This window comes from Aspergillus lentulus, assembly GCF_001445615.1.
Source record: "Aspergillus lentulus DNA, contig: Alt12, strain: IFM 54703, whole genome shotgun sequence".
In the NCBI taxonomy this organism is placed as follows: domain Eukaryota; kingdom Fungi; phylum Ascomycota; class Eurotiomycetes; order Eurotiales; family Aspergillaceae; genus Aspergillus; species Aspergillus lentulus.
The window spans coordinates 151,192-174,721 of record NW_028322115.1 but is presented as its reverse complement, the minus strand read 5'-3'; the positions used below and the strand labels follow the sequence as shown (position 1 = coordinate 174,721).

Below are 23,530 nucleotides of genomic sequence, written 5' to 3'. Positions count from 1 at the left end.
GGAATCCTGAAGCTTAATGACGGACATCTCCGCGTAATGACTCTAATATGGTTACAACGCCGTCCAAATCATGCAGTTTCATCTTTTTATAAACATTTCTATTTATATTCGTTTATCGTGACCGCTAATATCAAATGACAGCTACTGCCCCTTGAACGCCGCATACTTGCGGTAAATGTCGCGGCGGAATGTCTGCCTTAGCGCCATCACCGCGTCCGTATTGAACGGCAGCGAGGCTTGGATGGCGCAAACACTGCAAAACCCGTTCTTGCGGTCGAGAAACCAGACCAGAGTCAGGCCGCCGCCCCAGGTCAATGTCCGCTCCCCGTACCCGCCATCCAGATCCTGCAGGGTGAGCAGGCCGCCCAAACTTTGTCCCAGTTCTGTCCCAGCGTCGAGGCCTACGCGGAAAAAGGGGCCCATAGGAGATGCCAAAGCAGCCTGGTGTCCTGCTGTTGCTTCAGGACTTAGGTGAGGCTTGAACAGATCGTCAACAGTCGCGGGTTTGAGCAGCTTTCCGTCGTTGACCAGCAGCGAGTGGAGGATTTTAATGTAGCTTTCCCCTGACATAAAGAGTCCATGGCCACCAAAGTCACCGCGTCCGCGCTTATTCATGTCCACACTGCCGCCGAGCACCGCACGCCCTTGGGCTTCAGGATCATCCGGGTTAAGGTCCACGAGTCGGGGCCGCAGGTCCTCGCGTGTGACGGGGTAGAATTGAGCGTCATTGATGCTGAGAGGGTCGAAGATGCGCTGCTGCATGCGTTCGCCGAGTGTGAGCCCCGTCACCCGCTCCACCACCTTGCCGGCCCAGTCAAGCCCTGGGCCGTACATGAAGCTGGTGCCAGGCTGGAAGCCGAGCGGATACCGGAACATCTCCTCAACCGAGAGGCTCTCACCCTCTTGGGGAGGTGCAAACTTGTCGCGCCACTGGCCGATGTGAGGCGTTAGAAAGTGGTAGCAGAGGCCAGAGCTATGGGTGAGCAACATCTCCAGCGTGACAGGGCGGGCCGGGGGCTCGAGAATAGGGGTCTCGCCGTCATCCGAGAAGCCAGCTAAGACCTGCTTGGCAGCCAGGTCGGGTGCGACAGACGATAGATCGCCGTTTAGGCTAAGTAGTCCATCCTCGACGCACTGCAGGGCAGCAATGGCGGTGACCAGCTTGGTTGCCGAGGCCAGGTAGAGAACATCGTCGAGCTGCTGTGGGCGCTTTTCGCCGGATAACAAGGTACGCTGGCCCAGAGCCTTGTTGTAAACAAAGTTACCATCAGTGTCAGTGGTACAAATCACGGCGCCATTAATTTTGCCAGCATCGATGGCGGCCTGGAAGCTAGTTTCGATATCATCGGCCATTTGGACGATTGTCGTTAATTGGAAGTGGTTGGGGTGCAGAGACTATTTCATCCTGTACCCCTCAGTCACTCTATTTGTACCAGAAATACGCGGCCTCAAAACCCTGTCGCTGGGGAATAAGCACTACTTGCATGACTCATGTCTTACTCCATCTCAGTCCCCCACTATCAATATGGATAATTAAAATGTGTCTCGGTACTGACTCACTTTATTAACAATGTTTCCAAGGGTTTCTGACTGATGCCTTTTCTATCTTGGGATATCAATATAGTTATATCCAGAGTTTGGCGGAGTGGACACTCTTGATCTAATTTTTGATGAGATCCACTGACCTTTCTCACGCTGGCTATCCAATAGATTGAAATTAGATTAGTTCGTACTATTACAAGAACTAGCACGTACTCTCCATGTATTATCTAACGATGGTGCTTCCCATTTCCATGTGTTGATTCGGATAGGCCTCCTCGCTTTGACATTGTCTACGTTCTCGAAGCCAGAGTGATTATCTTAATAATGTTTAGCAGAACAGATCTTATTACTCATCTACAGCCCAGTTTCCCCAGAAAGAAGTTGTACTGAAGTACCTGTCCACCGACAATCCCCAATAATTTCTCCATATCGTTATACTCGCTTGTTCCCCGGACGTCTCTGGAAAGGCAAAACAGGAAACACTAGAGTAGCCCAAGGGACAGAAATTACTGATTTAATATGTTTCCTTCTCGATATAATTGCGTGGTGTCGAATATTTGTACTGTACAGTCTTATTCTTGTTGTTATACTGACGCCATCATAGTTTATCTACAATGAGCTTGTTCGAACTCCCTTCCGCTCACATGTAGTTGACGAATGGATAAACAAGCTCTCTGCAGCAGTGCCTTAACCTAGCTAGCTATCAATATAAACCAGCAATATAAGGATACTAAAAATGGCCGGATACGAGGATGCAACATCGGATAATTCGCGCTATCTACCTATGAATAGCAGCATCCGGCGAGGAACACGAGGAAGCGGGCTGCGCAATACGAGAGGCCATGACGATCCCATGTATAAGAACACGGCTTTTCAGCATTCCTCTCGGATGACGAAGCCAGTCTCAGTTAACAAAGAAACAGAAACAAAATGAAGTTCCTCACTCTCGCAGTTGCCTTCCTCCCCTTCCTGGCCGCCGCTGCCCCCGTCGCGGATCCTGAAGCCGAAGCGGACGGAGAGCTGGACCTTGAGAAGCGCGTATCGGCGCAGACTTGCAAGATTGTCAACGTCGATCACTATGTCAACTGCCGGTACGATGCGAAGCTAGACGCGGGCGCGATCTTTGGGTTCCCCAAGGGAGATAAACTCACCTTTGCATGCTGGAAGCACGGTGATTGCTACAACGGGGTTTGGTGAGTATGACACCTGCTTATGATGAGCTGATGCTAATGGAGTAGCTCCTGGGACCAAGTCACTTATCTCAAGACGACGTGCTATGTCAATGGGTACTTTACCGATAGTAATTGCTCGAGCAGTATGTTCCCTGTTCCTGGTATCTGGACATGGCTGATGATGTTAGAAAAACTCCCCAAATGCGATTAAGCTGCGGCGGTCCTCGATGTCCCTATGATATGCTGCTAGAACCGATATGGGTTGGATGATAGAACCTAGATGTCATCTGGTCGTTGTATTACTATGAGAGTCGCCTTCAAGTCCACGTTCCTATACCCCCGTGAATATGATGTCGAGATGGAGACAATACCTGGCGTTAAACCTAGCTTCTAAGATTCCCAGTAATGAAACACCACTAACGCCGTAACGCAAAAAGTCGTCATGGGTATCTTTTCAATATGTTATACAGGAGAATCTCGATCAATCCGACGACCGAGGAAGATGCTTCGTCAACCCCTCCTTGAACCTCTTTCGCCAGCCGCGACGTTTCCTATCCTCTTGAGAAGTCCGGTCTGTGACCGTTCTCGTCCGCGAGTTCGTCGTCCCCTCATTCCCTCTGAAGGCAAAATCTTGTATATCCGACCGGTCCGACGCAGAAGACATCACCGCACTACTCGCATACTCGCCGTCGTCCTCCACCGAACTCGACCCCGGCTCGCCATAGAATCCATACCGACGTGTCGAGTCACTCCGACCGCAAGGATAATCCTCTCGCGCGCATCGATTCACCCGTATATCATCCGCGACAAACGGCCCAGACATAGCTTCCTCTGGCAATAGATTGTTCAAACACGGCATGGAGAGCGGCTGGACGCGCGCAGTCGCGGATGATCTTCGCAGGAAAGGTATGAGGATGGAACCCCGCAGGAGCTCCTTGATGTTATTCACGACCCGATCGAGTATTTCGGGTGGAGGAGGGTCATCCCCGTGCTTGTGGAACTGCTGCATCAGCTGCGATCGGATGTCGCAGGGGATATTAATCTCGCGCTCCCCGTGAGGGCGAATATATTGGTTGATCAGGCGGTTCCAGAGCCCGGAGAGATGGGCCTTGCGGACGGCCTCGCATGTCTCGGTTTTATGCTCGAGCCAGTGGTAGATGCGTCGGTAGCGTTCGGTTTCTAGTAAGAACTCGACGGTTTCTAGACATTGGTGCTCGGAGAGGAAGGCAATGAATGCGCCCAGAGTGTAGGGGAAGGGGGCCACATCGTTTAGGATGTCATCCAGCTGGGGTTGGAGGTGATATAGACTGCCTGATCGGTCCCTCATGGATGGTGGATAGGGTGGGTTTGCACATAGTTAATGCTAGTAGAAACGGCTATTTCAGGCCTCGTGTATTGGCGTCTTATAAAGTAACATGATGATTAGCTCTGCAGCCAATGATGAAAGTGGAGGCGCGTGCCATGGTTCGGACTTGGCGGATCTGGGGTTCTGAGGGGATGGGGCTGTCTTCCATCAATGACACGCTGCGTTGGACTTTTTGGCCAGGTTTATACTGTTCGCTTGGCATATGCTGCTTCTCTACTGGATGCTTGAACCTGGGTTCACATTCGACGGGTCTAGCTACTTTAGTCTATATGTAACCATCCAATCGCCCGCAAAAAGGGTCGCACGGTCATTAAACTCCCTGCTGTGATCCCCAGCCCGGTCTCTATATTCGACCATATCGAAACCTGCGTTGTTTCGTCTGCGAAAGTCAGTCAGTCCGTCATCACTGCCAGTGACGGTCTCAGAGCCTCTTACATAGAAATTCCCGACTCTTCGACAGATGGAGAAACGGGATACGAACAATGACCGCGGTGCTAGCACTGGGGCAATGTCAGCTTTCGTCAGGTCGAGCAGGAGAAGTAACATACACGCATCCAATAGATAGAATGCCAATGACGGCCATCTTCGTGTGTCGGTCCATCTTTAGCCTCCCGATCATGAAGGCGGGCAGCAGTCCAATCGTAAAGTCGCATACCGCAGCAGCCGCACTGTACATGTAGACGATCCCCAGGAGACTATCCATGTTCATGCAATGCCCCTCTTCCGTCATTCGGTTCCAGTAATAATCGACCGGAGTGCATTCGAAGATGGTGAAGAAGAAGAAAATGGTCCCCGCGACAATGGACAGTATGGTGGCGGCACCAAGGATGCTCCGGTGGAGGTTGTCAACGGTGAGGCGCACGAGGGTGACGGTGATTGACAATCGCACGAGGACGGAAGTAACGACGTAGAACAATTGTCCAAGCCAGAAGCACTGCGGTCCGTCAGTAGTGAGCTTGCGTCGCAAATCCATATCACCCACCAGCATGGCCTTGCGAAAGTTCTGCGGCGAGTCCTCAAAGTGAACCAGTTTCTTGCCCATGCCAAACGTCGCGCCGAGTATCGTACACGTCCCGAAACCGATATTGAAGAACTGCGTTCCAGTCTGCTCAGAATTGCCCTGTTACATGGGTAGGAATAGACTCACCATTGCAGTTACCATGATATAGTCATCGCAGCCCGCGGCATGAGTCAAGCGAAAGCGAACGAAACATCTCAAACTGCCCGAGATCAAGGAAAGAGCCAGGAATATGGCCGTGACCACCACAATTGCCTCACTCCGGCCACTCACCATGGTCGTAAGGCCTGCGAGAGAGGTATGATATCCCGCATGTCTTCTGCGGTCGCCAAGTGTAGGAGAAGATAGAATTTCGCGGAGTCGGACTCTGGACGAGCAATTCCAGCTCCACAGAACTTATCTATGATACGAGGTGGGGTTATTAGACAGTTCCGGCCGGCTGGAAACTCTATAGATGAACCGTTTTGCTCTCAAGTCTGGGTGGTGGTGCCGTCTGGTTGGATGGTTCTCTCTGCCGTTGCAACGTTGCGTTCATGACGTCAAGACTTGAGATTCGCGGATCGGCCAAGACATAGATACATATACAATTAGACTAGGTAGATCTGATTATGTATGTAAAGACAAGTCAGTGTTTCCCATTTGTAGCTCAAGTAAACTATGGTTCGGGTGAACAGCCTGTATATCAATTTGCTTCCCTCCCCGCACTCCCTGACAATGGAGAAATGACCAAGAAACCGACCGAGCCAGACGTGAAATACTTATTCAGCATCATTTTTCTGGAAGATATCGTCCCATCCAGTTAAGGGGTGATCCACCTGTCAAGATTAGTAGCCGCACTGTTACAAATATATCCACCAGCGATTAATGTTCGACCTACCACTTCCACATTGTTGCCCAGCGGATCCAACACAAAAGCCCCATAGTACTCTGGATGATACTCTGCCCGAATTCCTGGAGCGCCATTGCACTTTCCCCCAGCTGCTACTGCAGCCTGGTGAAAAGCGTCAACCGTAGCATGGTCTGATCATCAGTCAGTCGCCCTCCAGGGACGAGAGAAAACATACCACGCGCGATAAAAGCAAAGTGGGAGCCACCGCACTGCTCGTCAGTCTCTGAGATCCAGAAGTCTGGATGTTCAGAGCCGAGTCCGACAGCTCCTGGGAAGCGCATCATTTCCCTGTAGTTCAGCGGGGCCAGAGCCTTCTTGTACCAGTCGATAATGCTCTCAAATTGATCTTTTGGGGCGCGGATGCCCACATGGTCGATTGTGCTAGGCATGATGAGAGTTAATGCCGATGGCAGTTGTATTTCTGAGCTGTGTCTGAGTGCTGGATAGAGAATCGCAGGACCAGACTACGGGGTTTATATGACCGTTGAATTCCATATAGGCGTCGACGGCCAAGAAGCACCAGACCGCCACAGATGGCTATACGAGGTCTAGGTTAGGCAGCAGCGTCATATCACTCAATATACTTCGTAGAGAATCCAGACTTCACGGCTCTTGTATACGAACATGAGTGGCGCATGTCAAACCCCAGAGACGGAGCAACGGTCATAGTTTCCATGTTGGCAGACTGTCACTGGAGTTGAGAAAGCCTGGGGAAGGACAGCGTTGTCGTGACTTTTAACAGAATGGCGTACAGCAGGGTAGGTTTCAGTCCGAAAGCGAACATACGATGAGTTGACGAGTCGTAGGGAGGGTTTCCATCAGGAAGCGAAAGGTTAAGAGACCGTGACCTGGTATGCAATCCGGAAACTGTCGTGTCTCGACACCTACCAGCACTATAAATAATTGTCGCGCCCTGCAACTATTGCCGGGATCAAGAATCCGAAAAAGAAATAGTCATATGGGGATGTTGATCCTCTCTCTCGACGACCCCGAGTACAGACAATGTCTATTATTCGCGACTTTAGGCCCAATCTGATATTAAGAAAAGTCGTTAAAAGGCAATACCTATAGACGTGGTGCGGACAACCGTTGTGGTAGCCTTGCGCCCAGCCTCATGCGCGGGGCAAGAGACTTGAGCCAATAAGCTGAAGACGGATGACTTGGTGCATGCCACTAGTCAAGGCTAACAAGTCCACTCTCAGAATGTGCTGACTCCGAGAGCCATCTACAAGTTATCGGATATACTGGAGTATGAAACCATGACACCACGACACCTGTTCGCGCTGCCGGCGGAGCTCATCATCGAGATAGCTCAATATCTCTCATCGCCGAGCCTGTCGGCTTTGGTTCGCACATGTCACAGTGCATACGACCTCCTCAACCCAGTCCTCTATTCCGTGCCTGTCAAACGGCTCTACGGCGTCCTTGCATGGGCGAATCGCGTGGAGAAGCAAGGGACCATGCACCGTCTTCTAGACCACAACCTGATCAGGGTCTTGGAGGTTAAACATCTCGCCCTTCGGTACGCTTGCTCAGCTGGCTCCATTGAGATCGTCACACGGCTTCTGGACAGTGCTCCAGATTCGCCATGCGATTGTGGCCCAATCCTCCCCCGCGTCGCGGGAGTCAATCGGAAGCAGATCATTATGATGCTTCTGTCTGCCGGCACGGACTTGGCTAGGTACGACTTTGACCAGGTGGGCAAGCTCCTCGGTGGCTGGGCCTCGGAGGACCTGGAGGCCCCTCGAGCTCTCATCAGATATGGCCTCGATATCCATCTGGTTGACGCCGACGGTGATAACCTACTGCATCGGGCCGTCAAGAAAAACCTACCGATCGCGGACATTTCTTTCCTCCTGGACGAGGGACTGGACATCAACCACCGCAATGTCCAAGGCCGTACTCCGCTTGCCGCCGCGATCGCGATCGATGACAGCGCTCTGATTGAGAAGCCGGATATACTGGAGTTGCTGCTACAGCGAGGAGCAAAGACCGACCTTCCAGACAACCGGTCCTGGTATCCTCTGCATCAAGCGGTTGTCGACGAGAAAACCTGGGCTGTACGACTGTTGGTGCAATATGGAGCCGATCTTGAGGCTCGGACTTTTTACGGCGAGACACCACTTTATATGGCCTGTAGCGTCAACTCGCAATGTGAGAAGGTCATCAAAGCACTGCTGGACGCTGGGGCATCTCCGGCTGCTCATGTAACAGCACGCCGGGGAGAGAAGCGGACGCCTATGCACCTAGCCTTAGCGAAGCGCGATCCAATCCGCCGCGGCATCCGCGTACGGTACCTGTTTGACGCCTGGATGGCCATGTCTCCGGCGTTGCCGTCCACAGATGTTGTCTTTGTCGCCGCGGCGGCACTGGGAGAGGTGGCCATTTTGCAGAAGCTGATAGAATCCAAGACGGTAAACATCGAGGGAGCGGACGGGGTAACAACGGCTCTGATGGCTGCTGCGGGCGCCGGCCAAGATAAGGTTATTGAGCTTCTCCTCCCACTTGGAGCAAACGTAGATGCGGTCGACGAACTGGATTGCACGGCTTTACAATACGCCGTATGCTCCGGGACCGAGACCACTATTCAACTTCTTCTCCCACGGTCGTCGACGGCGTGGGCTTCTTGCAGGTCTCGTGCAATGCTCATCACCTGCGCAATAGTGTACCAGCAATCGCCCGAAGTCCTTCGCAGCCTGCTCGAATGGAGGCGGCATCGGCATCCCCAACATGAGATCGATTGGAAACAAGTGCTCAGTTACCTCCGTCACGATGCAAATATCGTGGACAAGGCTCGCATTATGTTCGAATATATGGAGCCGGCTGATTTACAACCCTCAGCACACATTGTGCCGCTCATATTCTTCATTCACAAGGGGTGCATTGACATTGCGCTGGAAATCATCCAGCAAGGGATCGGGCTGGAGGGTCGTGCCGAGGACTGGACACCGTTAAGGATGGCCGCTTCAAAAGGTGAGCTGGCCGTCGTCCAAGCGCTTGTTAACGCGGGGGTCGATTTGGAGGTTCGATCAGCCAAGGACGCGGGGACAGCACTATCTCTAGCCGTTGTCAACAACCACAGTGAAGTGGTCCAGTTTTTGCTGGCAGCTGGGGCAAACATGGATGTACCTGCAGGTGACCCGGCCGGCAGGTCGGTTCTCCAACACGCCGTGTTCCATGGATACATGGACATCGTTCGCTCGCTGCTTACTGCCAACGTGGATGTCAATACCTGCGGTGGAGACAACAGCTATACGGCGTTAACCTGGGCTGTTCTAGGGGGGAAGCTTGAGGCGGTACGTCTGCTTCTAGCCCATGGTGCCAAGGAACAGCTGGAGCGGAGTGGCAAGGACGCTTTATACTGGGCTATGCATGACGGACGTGAACGTATCGCTGCGTTCCTGGTAGACGCCGGAGCTCCGATTGACGAGAACGATCGCTATGGCCGTACCCTTCTTTCACAGGCCACCAGTCGAGGAAGGACGGCCATCGTCAGAATGCTCCTGGACGAAGGGGTCAGGGTCAATTTGCCTGATCGCCATGGACGCACCCCATTCCTCATGGCAGCCTGTCGAGGACACTGTGAGATTGCTCGACTGCTCTTAGAAAAGGGAGCGGACATGCATCAGAAGGATTACTTTGGTCGCTCGGCGCTGTCACTCGCTGCGGATCAAGGACACACTGAGATGGTGGAATGGCTCATAGAGCAAGGGGCAGATATAAATGAATGCGATCGGATCGGTCGAACGCCGTTGTCATGGGCAATGCAAATGGACTCAAGCGAGGCGGTTGAAGCACTGGTGTTGGCTCGTTGCGATGTGCTCAAACCGGACCATTATGGACGAACGCCATTGCAATGGGCTTCCAGTGACCGATGCATAGCAAAGCTCTACTGCTCTTTTCCAGTATATAGACCAGGCTGCGACGTCGTCTCCAGCCAGGAGCTGGGGCATGTCACAGGTTGTATGCCGGATTATCCTGCGGTCGCCGGATGACATAGAAAAGAGCTGGGAAGTACACAGCTCGTCGACTATCTCAATGCATGCCTCCTTCTAGACTTCCCCTCTTTGTGTAGGACTCGGCATGAACAAGTATCAAAAGTTGTCCATTCAGAAAGCACAAAGTATACCGGCATGTAGTCAGGGACTATATGCCGATTATGTTAATAGGATTGTTGATGCCTCAAAAATCAGTGGGTTTCCAAGTGAAACTAGCGCATCGAGCACAAGCCATTTCATCCTAGGGCCATTCTTAATGCAGGTACTAGTTATCCTTGATAGGATGAGTCAGTAATACCAAGAAGCTACGCTATATAACTCCTTTTTGTGCATCTTGGCGGACGTGTAAGTCTGGGAAGAGTTGCTCCATTCAGCCGACATGATGGACAGAAAGAGAATCCAGACCGTGACAAATCATGGCACCAGTGGAGATCTTTTTCCTGTCTTGTTCTTTCATGCCGTTGGAAGTGGATTATTGTGGACCTTCTCAACGGCCAAGAAACCACCAGCCAGTGTAGCGTCGTCTGCCAGGCTGTTATAGCCGAGGGGCAACAAGTCTGAAGAATTGCTAGTTAGGGCAGGTCGACGTGAAACCAAACCCTGCGAACTGCTTGTTTCAGTAAGCCCATGGATCTGTGCCATGGTTTGCATAATTCGCCAGATTCTGTATCCCTCTGTATCCTCATCCGTCACAGCATGTGAAATAAGCAGAGTTTGAAGAATTTCCCGAGGAGATCAAGGCTATTTGAGCAGTGGGGACCGGACGAGAAAGGGATATTATCCCCACTTAGTCTCCGACACCAAGAGAATCTTGTTGATCCCATTGATGGATACGAGGCAATAGTTACGTAGCGCTCACGATGATTTGTCCCTGCTTGTTTGAAAAAGCCCCCTGACCCCTAGTCCAACCATCCGCGTTAGCGCAGCGACAAGATTCCCAGAGAAGAATACGGTTGTGCCTCGACTGCTAAACATAGCCAATGAAGAGGATCGTCGACCGTCAGACATGGAGATCCCTCCTTTTCGATCGACATTTCTGTCAGGACTCTGCAGATCGCTAATTCGCCCAGCATGATTCCATGGGCACGCTGGACCGGTCGATAGGAATTTTTCTAGCTGACGTGCTGCCCTCGTGCTCCATATTTGACGGCTGTCTCAGGCCCTGAAAGCTTCTGTCATAACTTCAGAAGAATCGTATGATTTTTTTCTCTCATCTACCCACAGCTAATATGCTTGTTCGACGGATATTGATTGCGGCGGTTGTCGGCGCAGGGTTTACTGCTGTGGCTTCGGCTGCGCAATCTAGCCTGCCTCAATGTGCGGTATGTCCCCGCAAATGGCTGGGTTATTTGAGAGTGGAGGACTAAGAGGAGTAGGTCTTGTGCCAGGAGCAGGTCCTTGCATCCAATGTGACAGCATGCAGCTCTTCGGATGGGCTGTGTCTTTGCGGTGACACAGCTTACCAGAATGCGCTCAGCACTTGCGCCTCCGCGAAATGCACCGTCAGAGAATCATTACGTACGTCTTAACCGCCCATGATCTAGGGTCCAGGCTGACTTCATAAGTTGCAAAACGCTTGAGCGACCGAAAATGCAATGTCCCTGTCCACCAGGGCCGGCCCGAGGTGGAAGCTGCCACGCTCGTCCCTTTGATCCTTGCTTCAATCTTCTTCTTTAACCGAATGGCCGCCAAATCCATGGGCCTGGCAGGTGGTTGGGGGGCCGACGACTACACCATCATCGGCGCTTATGTACGGCATCCTCTTTGAATAAGCTGGCAAAACCAGACTGACTGACCATCTGCAGGTGCTAGCGGTAGCCATCTTTGCCGTCAACATCACCAGTAAGCTATACCAAGTATTGAGCGACCTCGTGTGCTAATCTAGCTTCAGTGATTCAAGTCGGCTTTGGCAAGAACATGTGGGATGTTATCCCCATGGACAACATTACAGATGTGAACAAGGTAAATCTCTGCCGTTTGTCCCTTAGTCCAACTGCCAGCATAACTTACATGTCATCTCAGCGCTTCTTCGGCTTCGTCGTCTTATACAAGACGCAAATCTCCATGGCCAAGATATCCGTCTGCCTCTTCCTCCTCCGCATCTTCCAGACCCCCACGTTCCGATACACGACGTACACGATCATCGGACTCAATGCTGCCATTGGAGTTACATGGGTGCTTGTAGACTCGCTGCGATGCAACCCAGTCCATCTAGCATGGGACGGTTGGACAGGCGAGACGCCGGGAACATGCATCGACTTCACCAGCGCGACGTTCGCCAATGCTTTTGTCAACATCGCCGTCGACACTGTCATGGTCCTGATGCCTGTTTATGAAATTACGAAGCTGAACCTCTCGGGAAGAAAGAAGCTCGGTGTGGGTGTCATGTTCGCCATGGGTCTAGTGTAGGTGTTCCTTGACATGATTGTGGATATCGACTAATCGACATGCAGCTTGACGGTCGTCGCCATTCTCCGTGTCGTCGTCTTCTATCTCAATCGCTGGGGGAAGAATCCTACCGGTTAGTGCCCTGGGCCCCTACCATTCTCTCCCAATAATATTAACCCACATACTACAGTGGAACTGCAACCAATCGTCCACTGGTCCGTCATCGAAGTCAGCATCGCCGTGCTCTGCGCCTGTCTGCCAACCGGCCGCGCCATGCTCGCCCACTTTTTCCCCGGTCTGCTGGGTGGTTCCTCCGATAAATCGTACCCGCAGCCCACCAATCCCTCTGCAAGGGCTCTGGGTCCCAGTCGCCAAGGACAGAGGAGTCAGATTGCCAAGACCATGTCGTACTCGGTCGACTATCAGACCAAGCCTCAGAAGAGGGACTCGAACAGCTTTGTGCGGCTGGTGGAGTTGGACCCTCTGAAGGAGGGGCTGCACACTAGCTCGTAAGAGCATATCAGGATTAATTCATAGAGTTCCTGGATTTGTTTTGCGGTTTTGATTAACAAAATTTATGTAACACAAGGCTCTCTGTTAATACATACGAACAAGATACCTCATCATCCAAGAGTAGGGCTTATACGTCATGAAGTGCCTCTAGCACGTAAACAGAACTATAAGGCTCTCCCGGTTTTGAAAGCAAGCTCTTGCCCTCTGCATCATCGTCCTCCAGGGTCTTGGATCGAGTCATTTGTCCAGTATAGAAAGGCTGAACGACCGCAATTCGTGCTGTCGTCGGTCGGAAATAGACTATGGGAAATGAATTGGCATGGCAAAGGTGGACTTCGGGACGATTATGTCTCCCAGCCCGACCTGCTGAACAATATAGGCAATCAGTGCCCGGAACACGGAATTAAAATGTAGAAAACAGTCTCAGACCTCGAGAGAATGGATACTTCCACATGCGATACGTAACCAACAGCGTCAGAAGCGCGACGAGCAAGGACGGTATCCCGATGATCAGATTTAAAACAGCCTCTGGTGAGAATGAAGCCATGGCTCAGAGAACATATATATATATTGAGGACTGTTGTGAGAATGATTGGAGGTATACGTGAGCCATTACGCGGTGGAGTTTACAATTTATCTTCTCAAGTAGCTTAGCAGCAAGTGCTCCTCTCAGAGCAAAAGATCAATGTGAACCCTCGAGACGCGACGGGATGCATGCCGTTAGTCTATGCAGCGCACCATGGGTACGAAGGGATAGCGCGATCGCTCCTCCACTCCAGGGACATTGATGTCAATAGCCGGAATTGCTACGGTCGCACGCCTCTCTCCTATGCTGCAGCAAGTGCACATGTGGGAGTTGTCAAGCTACTCCTCGCGGCGGGTTGTGATCCATCAGAAGTTTCTCTTGATGGGAGGACAATGCTGTCATATGCCATGGCAAATAATCAAACAGAGGTGGAGAAGGTGTTAAAGAGAGGTTACCAAATAATTAGTGTAAGCGAAGAGAATGCATTTTGAAGGGGAGTCTTGATCCATAGTGAAGGCTACTAGGTTCTTAAGTGTCTTTCGCAGCTTCGGCGTTCTATTCTGCTACATAATCCTCGTTATTCATCTACCGATTAGAAGAACGCATATTGCGGCAGATTGCCTTGATAAAGCAATCAAACAGTCCTAACTGAAAGCTTGGACTGGCCCACTCCTACGACGAACCACTGTCGGCTGGATGAGGAGACATCTTCAGCTCCATTCCTTCAGCCTTGCCAGCGCAAACTGGGCGATCACAACCGAGCAATGCATGCACCTATTGGACACTACTAGCTCTATCATGGTTTTACTCCTCATCACAAGATACAAATGGCGCGCTCCTTTCCCTTGACCTGTCAGCCTCTGGGATGTGGAGGCTGATATTCAAGACCCTGATTGCCGGGTAACGACCACCAGGGGCGCCATGCAGCTCTCAGCGTCCGCTCATTTGCCACGTTCAGCCACAACATGTTGTTTCTCGTATATGCAGGAGACTATTTGACAGTCGATAGCAGCTGAGAGCCTGAGCAAGAGTTAAATCTTGCTCCTTTCTCTGTGTTCGAGCTGCCTGGAAACAGCTCCCCTGGGTTCTGGTCACACCCTTGTTGGCTGGAGGCCAATATTTGATCTAAACCCTTTATATGACCATTATATCTCAGAAATGGCAGTGGCAAAGGGTCCATCAGACTATGTTCCAGTCCATATTCACAATTACGAAGCAGTGCATGAAGGTTCATACCAGCCAACCACCATGCACCACTACCGACCACCGAATGACCAAGAGAAGATAAGATGGTCGCTTTGGGACTGGTCGTGGGAACTTGCAGCATGCGTCGTTGCGATCCTCACGTTGGTCAGCATTATCGCGGTCCTGCGCATCTACGACGGAAAGACGCAGCCAAACTGGCCAGCAGGGATCAACCTCAACGCCATCATCGCCCTGCTGACGACTCTCATGAAAGCTGCCATGGCCACGTATATCGCAGAAGCTCTGTCGCAACTCAAATGGACTTGGTTCAAAGAAACGCGCAAATTGAGTGATCTTTCTGCGCTCGATTCAGCCAGTCGGGGTGCTTGGGGTTCAGCACAGCTCCTTGTTCAATACGTGCCTCGGTGCGCAAATCCCTCGCTGTTAATTGTCACCAGGCTAATGAGCTGACAGTCACCTCGTTTCTCTCGGGGCCTTTGTTCTAGTCTTCGCTGTGGCAATTGGTCCCTTCACCCAGCAGGTCATCGATGTCCGATCCCGCTCCATTGCGCGCGAAGGAGGCGCCGTCATCCGGGTATGCAACACAAGCATCTATGAAGACTGGGGGGCGGGTCAAGCCCCGGGGATGAACCTGGTGCCGTTGGAGACAACAGGGGCGATATACAATGGCATCATGCAGACGTCGCTCCATGATCAATCCTCAGTGACTTGTCCAACAGGCAATTGCACATTTGCACCCTATCAATCGCTCGGCTTCTGCAGTAAATGCGGCGATTTGACCAGTGCACTCACACTGACTAGTTCAGACGACAGCACATACTCGTACAACTACACGCTTCCGAACGGCCTTTTCTTCAACACCACCGCGGCGTCGCCGTATACCATCAAGGCAACCACGAATGTCGACCTCGTCCGTCTGGACACAACAGGTTTGCCGCTCATTCTCAATTTCTCGGCTATCACTACTCCGGGAAAGACCATGCCACCTCAGGTGACGGCCATGGAATGTGCATTCTACTTCTGCGTCTCGACTCACCAGGCAATTGTCAGGCGAGGCGATCTGACCGAGGAAAGCTTTCCCACAACAACCATGTCCAACCATTCCACCACGAACGTGACTCTGAATACCGTAGCATCGCCACAGCCTTGTTTGAACGACGACCAGTGCAACTACGCCATCAATTGGCTGAGCATCCTTGCAATGAGCAATACCCTCAGTCCCCTGATTTCTGGGTTCGGAACGTTGCCCGTAGTGAATAGGCCATACTTCACCTCTGATACCCTGCGCGCCTTGTACGGCGGGTCCGGCAATCTGACCCAGATCAACGGGACATTGGCCTCCATCGCCGCGGCTCTCACCGCAAATGCCAGGAATCGGGTCTGCCAGGGAACGGTGTCCGGCGACGCGTGGACGAATGTATCATACATCCGCATCCGTTGGCTGTGGATGTTGCTCCCTATTGTATTGGTCGTCATGAGCATATTGTTCTTCGTCGTCACCGTCATTCATACTCGGAATCAGTACATTTGGAAGTCCTCTCCGCTGGCGCTGCTGTGTGCGGACCTGCAGATTGATGGCTCAGTACAGCCATTGAAGTCGGGCAAAATAGATCCAGACCAGAAGAGATTGGATGAGATGGCGAAATCGGCAAAGGTTCGACTGGAGGCTGGGTCTTGGGGGTCACTGGTGCATGGCCATGTAGTTCATCGGTCCTGAATCAACAGGTTTCTGGCATAATACTCTCCAACGGGCAAGAGCACGCTCTTTTCCAAATACCCCATAATAATATTTAAAGTCTGGTACAAAGGGATGCACTAATAAACCGGAATACGTGATCAATGGTACCCCTGGACAACAGGCAACTTCAACCAATCGCGGACTTGTATTCTAAACGAACACACGAATACGCGTATAGCCGATGCGAGTCTGCCAGGATAGTCCGCTGTCTAGTTTCTGCGCTAACAAGCGCTATCGACATTAGAGTGCCCAACTGCACTCGTTATTGGTTGCTATGTATGGATGAATCGTGGTCCTCATTCCAGAAAAACTAGGTCCATCTCGTACATTCGTTTCCTGGCTTGATTGCTACGATAGGGCATAAAGTGATCATAATGGCGCAAAGGTGAAACTGCTGATGCGATAATAATAGCCACCAGATTGTAGTGGATTGATTTATGAATTGGTGGTGCCTGAATCGATGGTCTAGTCATATATTCATAGAGATCGACGTCTGAATGTCGAAGTCAACCGCAACAACTGTTTCTCATAGTCGAATCTCAAAATGGAGGCGCGCAATGGAACCACAGATGCGGCATCTGATGCCAGGATCGATTTCGCTTTTTATCGATATGATCCTAGCATGGCCGGAGCCGTGATCTTCGTCATCCTATTCTCGATAACCACACTATGGCATGCCTTTCAACTTATTCGCACAAGAACCTGGTTTTTCATTCCTTTTCTCATAGGAGGGATCTGTTAGTGTCCCCTGGAAGAGTCCTCAAACAATATTCAAAACTGATGATACAGTCGAAACAATCGGGTATGTCGGACGAGCCATGTCAAGCAGCGAGTCGCCCAATTGGACTCTGGGTCCCTACCTCCTCCAGACGATGCTTCTACTCCTCGCTCCAGCCCTTCTGGCGGCGTCGGTCTATATGTTGCTCGGACGGATAATTCTGGTTCTGCGTGCGGAATCGCATGCGATGCTGAAGAAGAAGTGGCTGACGAAGGTCTTCGTGACTGGTGATGTCCTCTCGTTCTTGCTGCAAGGCACAGGTAACAGCCTTCTTAACCTAGTCATAAGGTTCAGTCTGACCAAACTGCTAGGTGGTGGCATTCAGAGCAGCGGCGGTCTCGACAGCATGAAGTTCGGCGAGCACATTATCGTGGCCGGTCTTATCGTTCAGATACTCTTCTTCGGATTCTTCATCATAACCGCTGGCAGCTTCGACATGAAGCTCAGAAAATATCCGATCCCGCGATGCTTCGAGGGTCACATACCATGGAGGAAACATCTCAATATACTGTATGCGACGAGTGTTTTGATTCTCATCCGGTCCGTGTTCCGACTGGTAGAGTATCTTCAGGGTAATGATGGGTTCTTGTTGCACCATGAGATCTTTCTATACATCTTCGATGCGGTGTTGATCTTCATCGCCATGGTCGTCTTCAATATCTGTCACCCCAGTGAAATTGCCAAGTATATGGATTCGAAGGAGGACGTCGAACTATCAGAGGATTATAGCAGTTTTGCCAGGTAATATTTGAGACGCCAGCTTATCTTCCGATCTGAACAGCGGTGCGATGCCATTCAGAAGCCGTCGCAGCAGTTAAAAAGTCATAATGTGTTGTACCTATGACTTCTGTTATCATTCTTGTGCATGGTGTGTTTAATAGGCTGTTTAATAGACTGCTTAATACAAGTCGCTCATGTTTACGAGGTTGCCGAGAGGTTTGGGTATTATATTGGCGTGTCCCAGGCGAAAGCTAGTAGCATAGGAATAACTATCAGAATGACTGTGAAATACGAGCCGATCGAGAAGATGCCAATCATTCATGAATACTTGCACAATTTAACCTTTTGATGATTTAGAAATCATAATGCGTCCAGGGATCTCGGGCTGTAGAACAATTATCATTTTCTTCCATATAATTCTTAATATCCCTCACGTTGCATTTGCCGGCTGTGAATAGACAAATCCATTCACTGTAGTTGTCAACGTGCCATTTGCCTCGAAAATATTCTTCATAGCATCGATAGACATGTGGAATCCGCCGGGGCCTGTACGCTTGGTAGCCTGCACAGCCCCTGTTTGGGTTAAATCCGAGTACCAATCCACATGATTCCACCACGGATTCGACGCGGACAATGTCAAAGCCACCGTTTCCCGGCCATGGATAAAATGCCGGCCGTCGTCGCTGTAGTTAATGTAGTTCACAGCTACACTCTTGAAGCCTTCGAACTCTGGGTACGCGGTGAGATGAACTTGAGCCGTGCCATGTGCTTTTCCGCGAAGAGTATAATTTCCAGGTGGTAATTGATATGGTGAAGGGGTCGTAGCGCCGGGAGGAAAAGCCGTCGCCCAGGGGATCATATCTGGTACTTTATAGACCGGCGCAGGAGCAGCCGGTTGTCGACTGGTGAGACGGGCCAGCATCACTCGGTATGTACGACCACCTGGGGCGGTGGAGACAGGACAAGGAAGAGGATTCTGACCACCGCATGCGGGGGGAATGACCAAAGCCTGCCAGAAGACGATTTTCGTACCGTCCGGGGAGAAGGCAGGGTCTGCGCGCCCGTTCCAGTTGGGATCGTTGACGCTGCCACTTGTGCCGTTACCAGCAGCGTTGACCCGTTGGCCAAAGTACGATCCTCGGTCTCCATATCTATCAACCAAAATAGGCTGGAAGAAGCGGCGAGCACCGTTGTTACGGGTGGATGAGGCTGCAGTCACGGTGACCAGGTCGATCAGCGGCGGGATATATCGCATGCCTGACATCCACATCTGGCGGTTGGATCCCCGCGTATCCATGACCACGAACCATTGATTGTCATGAGAAACGGCGGACAGCACCGGATGTGACATGTACTGCGAATAGGTCAATATTGTTCGCCTCTCTTGTCGGACCAATGTATAGAATCTCATCCCCAGCACCACTAAAGCCGCGCAGCTCGCCAACAACAATTGCCTCGTCATGCAATTTGGCCTCCTGTCCCTCCGCCATGATGGAGGAGCGGCCTTTTGGATCGACCAGAATGTTCACATTCACCAAGTCGTACCGAGGAACGACAGGACTTCCAGTCGTCGGGTTCGGGTTGAACTGCAAACGCCCGAAGAAGGTGTTCTGGCCTCCCCTGGTGAAAGAGCTCCAACCTATGTGGACATCATCTGGATGCATGCGCAATTCTCGCATACTACCACTGGGCCAGTGGATGGGATAGATATACGTTGTGTTCGGGGTACATTCGTCGCTCACAAGGGGAGCATCACCACAGTCGAGTATGTTGCGGCCCCATAAAGCCTGACGGCCATTTCGAGCAGCGTGAGGGTAATCCCTTGCGGGGTCAAGACTCTGTGCTTGCTCGGGAGGGACGCCACAGCTGAGACACTTCCATGGATCCCCGTTAGGGAAGAGTGACCCGTCAGTCTTGACAGCAATCAATTGCTGGCCAGTGTAGATACTGGCGGGGTCCGGGGCCGTTGGCGCACCGATGAATTCGACATTCACAAGAACGTGATTCCCATCGGGTGTAAAATCGCCAGCTTGAAAGCTGTCCGAAGTAATTCCTATGCAACCAGTCCCATGTGGGTTAATGCTCTTTGTACAGGCGCCTGTGCTGTTGCTGGGGGCCACGGGAGGTAAAGGCAACTCAGTCACTTCAATCGGTTCTGGCCGAGGGGCTGGAGGTGCCTGTGCTTGAATGACAGGTATGGAAACTACCAACACAAATGCAATCCAATTCATATTTCGCCGTTTCTGGTTCGGGGTGTTGGTACAGTCAGAGCTGCTTGCGCTGGAATCATCATGACGGGCGCGGAAATCGCCCTTTTGTAGTTCTGCTGATCATCTCCAGGCAGCCAGATACAATCTGAACCTCATCAAGCGTCATAATTGCATGACGACAATTTTTGTTGTCGCTGCAGGAAATGGGATCATCTATGGGTGATCGTCCTCGTAATCGTATAATTTACCGGTTTGAGGAAGAGACACGAGTACGATATGCGGGCATCTCTGATTGTCTCGGGGTCGAGATACGCGTTTAGATACGTCGCGATTTCCATCCAATGGTCTATAGGGCTTCTTGACGCTGCCATTTGATCAGACGTCAGCAATTTCTTCTTGGTTGAAGTTTGATAAAACCGTGCATTTTGTCCATGATCTTCGAAGATTGAAAGCAGCCGTACCTAGAATCTATTGCTCGGTCATTATTAAATTGCTCCGCTCGGAGATATGCACCTTCATCTGCGCGATCATCGAGCATTTGCCAAATGGTGGGAAATTGTGCCATTATGAATTAAAAAAAATGTGTTGATTGGTTTTCAGAGGTCTTTTTCGCGCAGTCCTGTTTGATCTGGCTGGATTCAACGGTGCCATCCTGCTGCTGGGTATGCCTCTTCTAGAGGGCACATTTGTGAAAAGATAACACACAAACAAGAGCCTTGAGGAAATGGACTTTCAAGAATTCATTATCAGATCGTCAGTCTTGTCGATGTCCTCTGTCGGAATGGACTTTCCTTCCCCACAGGTTACCTAGTCATGACATAAAAATATGATCTCGCAGCAAATGATTCATTCTTCGCTTCCTTGTCATTCCTTTCAGTTGACCGTGACCAATCGGAATCAGAGGACCATTACCCTTGGGTTGTATCTCTGCTGCCCCTTGCCGTAGGTTACTTCCATCAACTATCCCCGTTCTTGGCACACTCGGTTGCTCAAATCAAGGAGTATCCTGCTCCTAAACATGAAGACTCGGTTCGACAACACGAAATGGGTTGCAAGACATGGGAGGCACAAGGGTCAGTGAATAGAATTGCTGACTGGTTCTGATAGCTCTTCAGGGACGCTTCGCGATCAAGGGAGGTCATCAAGATAGGTGCAGAATCACATAAGCGTCGAATTTGAGACTGATTCTGCTTGAAAACTTTCTCAAGAACAACTCATAGACAATATATACTAGTAGACTACTATCACATAGTCCAAGCCAGCAAAACTAATAGGTAGAAATTCAAAGGAAATCGCCGCTATGGCTGGCTGACGGTCTGTCCGCTGGTAATTAGAAGAGCGTAGTACTATGGGCTCAATAGGCAAAGCTATTGTCACTTCAAAGCAGCAAATGATGTAGTAGAAATTAAAACCTGGGTCGTCTATCTTCGTCTATTGTAAAGTATTATGGCAGTTACGCTAAGCAACGTTAACAACAAATTCGCATGCGTTGGTGGTGGAGTGGTGAGTGGTCAATATATATATTTCCCACATCTCATACTCCAACATCCATCAACAACATACAATATATTCGTTTCTACGTAACAATTGTCATTCTTACTAGGTGAGATCCATGGTCTTAAAAAAACTATGCAGTACAGTTGTTACCTATCAAGATTGCAGTGAGCATAAGATTGAGAGATCAGGACCTATACTGCATATCAACTACAGTGGCCGACGGGAAGAACAACTCGAACCTGAACTATTATACTCCATGGCTCTAGAAATCATGTAGAATAGTGGCAGAGTTGAACATTTTCTAAAACAATGTCTTCAGCTACTAATTTCTGGCTGTCTGTCAGCTGCGGATGTTCCAGTGTTTCATAGTCAACGCCATTGACTGGAACACCTCTATCGCTTCGATTGAATCTATATAACAAAGTAGTCACATCAAGCGAAAGCATCAAATGGAAATGAGCAAGCGCAGAAAAAACATTCATTAATCGTAGTCAGTAGGAGAACAAGAATCCTGGCATCACCACTTCCGCAGACATAAACAGAGGCCACTTCATGCATCCTCCGACGAGGCAAATTGATGGGATTGTTGTCATTCTCCAGGCATAGTTGAATTGCATCACTGACGTATCTCAGTTTTCTTGGCAGGTCTGAATGCGTCCAGAGCCGCGAGGCATTCCTTGCGACGTCCACCGAACCCCTGGCAATATCCCTTGACAGTGAGTGCAAACAGCACCAACTACCAGAGCGCCCCCCCAAGAAGTCGATCGAGCAAGTAGAGAGTATTCAAAGTGGACAAGGTTGGTTCTATGTTGATTTGTATCTATATGCTTCTAGAATGACCAATGAGTAGGGCGATTGACCGGACTGTATGCTCGCCACGACTCTGGCCTGGCAGGTATCTCTAAGTAGAATGGCAACCATCATTCTAGCAATTTGTCAAAGCCTCATAGTGCCACTACATACGACAATAAGACATTAACATTGGTATTTCCAGCTGAACTAATAGTGGCTAATTGACAACAGGAACTCCACGTGGGACAACAACAAATAAACAATCAATGCAGCAAACCAGGGTAATGTTTCCGCAAACGCAGGGGCAAAAAATGGGTTATCCCGATATGCGAGCCTCAGGAATGCCAAATCTGTTGTTTACATGACGTCTGGAACCTGCGGGGAGTGTTGATCCTCCTGGAATTGGTTGAGAGCGGCTATTTGTTTACCTTGATCGACAAGTTGACTGCTGTATGCCATCCGAAGAATGTAAATGCAGTCGATCGTCCAGAGCTGTTTAGAGCTCGAAAAAGGTATAAAGTCAGCTTCAATGTCTGCCAATTCATCCTGGAATCATCAACTCGACAGACGACAACTTGCCAACTACCGCCACTCCAAGCCGACATCGATTCAGTCGAATATCCTTCAGTCTTTAAGGTGTCCATATTTTTCTACTATTGTGATTATATTCTAATCCACACATCAATGTACGTGTCGCCGCTATTAGTGGGGTATGACTCCGTACTGACCTCCACCCAGTATCAAGATGCAGTTCACCCTCAAGGCTCTGTCCGTCTTCGCGGCGTCTCTCCTCTTCTCCGCTGTCGCGGCTGCCCCTCAATGCCAGCCCGGAGACGCCTGGCCTGATGTTCACGACTGCCACAACTTCTTCGAATGTGCCGCTGGCGGCATCCCAGTCCTCAAGACCTGCGGTCCCGGCACGGCTTACTGCCCCGTCACCGGTGTCTGCGACTACGAATTCAAGATCCCCTCTTGCCACCCCCACGGCGCCATCCCCAAGGGTCCTGAGCATGGCAAGACCCCTCAGGGCTGGGGCTTCCCTGGTGCCCACGGTCGCCCCGGTGGCCAGGGCCACTAGGTGTTGAGGAGCTGTCATTGAAGTTTGACCCCGCTCTGAGGGGTTGAGGATGTGTATTTCTTTTCTGACTTGTTGTCCTTAAAAACTTTAATTAATTCG

The 23,530-nt window shown here is 50.7% G+C and overlaps 10 protein-coding genes across 10 annotated transcripts; 6 read left to right on the top strand and 4 right to left on the bottom strand.

Annotated features, from left to right (window-relative positions):
- Positions 1–141: 141 nt before the first annotated feature.
- ALT_6012 (serine hydrolase domain-containing protein) lies at positions 142–1,353 on the bottom strand (the record flags this gene model as incomplete). The annotated part of the gene is made up of 1 exon (XM_033555743.2): positions 142–1,353. The coding sequence occupies one exon, from the start codon at positions 1,351–1,353 to the stop codon at positions 142–144; it is 1,212 nt and encodes a 403-aa protein (XP_033411634.2).
- Positions 1,354–2,472: 1,119 nt separating this feature from the next.
- On the top strand, positions 2,473–2,925 carry ALT_6011 (putative MBL2-like secreted peptide; the record flags this gene model as incomplete). Its single annotated transcript, XM_089600007.1, has 2 exons — positions 2,473–2,735; positions 2,781–2,925. 2 exons carry the CDS (start codon positions 2,473–2,475, stop codon positions 2,923–2,925), a joined length of 408 nt encoding a protein of 135 aa, XP_089455469.1.
- A 270-nt stretch (positions 2,926–3,195) lies between these two features.
- Positions 3,196–5,374, bottom strand: ALT_6010 (regulator of G-protein signaling domain-containing protein; the record flags this gene model as incomplete). Its single annotated transcript, XM_089600006.1, has 6 exons — positions 3,196–4,021; positions 4,357–4,459; positions 4,516–4,580; positions 4,629–5,014; positions 5,063–5,173; positions 5,228–5,374. The coding sequence occupies 6 exons, from the start codon at positions 5,372–5,374 to the stop codon at positions 3,196–3,198; spliced, it is 1,638 nt and encodes a 545-aa protein (XP_089455468.1).
- Positions 5,375–5,856: 482 nt separating this feature from the next.
- Positions 5,857–6,376, bottom strand: ALT_6009 (VOC family protein; the record flags this gene model as incomplete). Its single annotated transcript, XM_033555747.2, has 3 exons — positions 5,857–5,913; positions 5,976–6,118; positions 6,163–6,376. 3 exons carry the CDS (start codon positions 6,374–6,376, stop codon positions 5,857–5,859), a joined length of 414 nt encoding a protein of 137 aa, XP_033411638.2.
- Positions 6,377–7,246: 870 nt separating this feature from the next.
- Positions 7,247–9,982, top strand: ALT_6008 (Ankyrin repeat protein; the record flags this gene model as incomplete). The annotated part of the gene is made up of 1 exon (XM_033555748.2): positions 7,247–9,982. The coding sequence occupies one exon, from the start codon at positions 7,247–7,249 to the stop codon at positions 9,980–9,982; it is 2,736 nt and encodes a 911-aa protein (XP_033411639.2).
- A 1,232-nt stretch (positions 9,983–11,214) lies between these two features.
- Positions 11,215–12,886, top strand: ALT_6007 (CFEM domain-containing protein; the record flags this gene model as incomplete). The annotated part of the gene is made up of 8 exons (XM_033555749.2): positions 11,215–11,307; positions 11,362–11,503; positions 11,551–11,735; positions 11,791–11,827; positions 11,877–11,947; positions 12,008–12,390; positions 12,439–12,506; positions 12,564–12,886. The coding sequence occupies 8 exons, from the start codon at positions 11,215–11,217 to the stop codon at positions 12,884–12,886; spliced, it is 1,302 nt and encodes a 433-aa protein (XP_033411640.2).
- A 1,684-nt stretch (positions 12,887–14,570) lies between these two features.
- ALT_6006 (DUF3176 domain-containing protein) lies at positions 14,571–16,335 on the top strand (the record flags this gene model as incomplete). Its single annotated transcript, XM_033555750.2, has 2 exons — positions 14,571–15,022; positions 15,072–16,335. The coding sequence occupies 2 exons, from the start codon at positions 14,571–14,573 to the stop codon at positions 16,333–16,335; spliced, it is 1,716 nt and encodes a 571-aa protein (XP_033411641.2).
- Positions 16,336–16,900: 565 nt separating this feature from the next.
- Positions 16,901–17,879, top strand: ALT_6005 (RTA1 domain-containing protein; the record flags this gene model as incomplete). Its single annotated transcript, XM_033555751.2, has 3 exons — positions 16,901–17,093; positions 17,146–17,394; positions 17,446–17,879. The coding sequence occupies 3 exons, from the start codon at positions 16,901–16,903 to the stop codon at positions 17,877–17,879; spliced, it is 876 nt and encodes a 291-aa protein (XP_033411642.2).
- A 405-nt stretch (positions 17,880–18,284) lies between these two features.
- On the bottom strand, positions 18,285–20,085 carry ALT_6004 (uncharacterized protein; the record flags this gene model as incomplete). The annotated part of the gene is made up of 2 exons (XM_089600005.1): positions 18,285–19,208; positions 19,300–20,085. The coding sequence occupies 2 exons, from the start codon at positions 20,083–20,085 to the stop codon at positions 18,285–18,287; spliced, it is 1,710 nt and encodes a 569-aa protein (XP_089455467.1).
- Positions 20,086–23,098: 3,013 nt separating this feature from the next.
- ALT_6003 (carbohydrate-binding module family 14 protein) lies at positions 23,099–23,431 on the top strand (the record flags this gene model as incomplete). The annotated part of the gene is made up of 1 exon (XM_033555753.2): positions 23,099–23,431. One exon carries the CDS (start codon positions 23,099–23,101, stop codon positions 23,429–23,431), a length of 333 nt encoding a protein of 110 aa, XP_033411644.1.
- Positions 23,432–23,530: the final 99 nt, after the last annotated feature.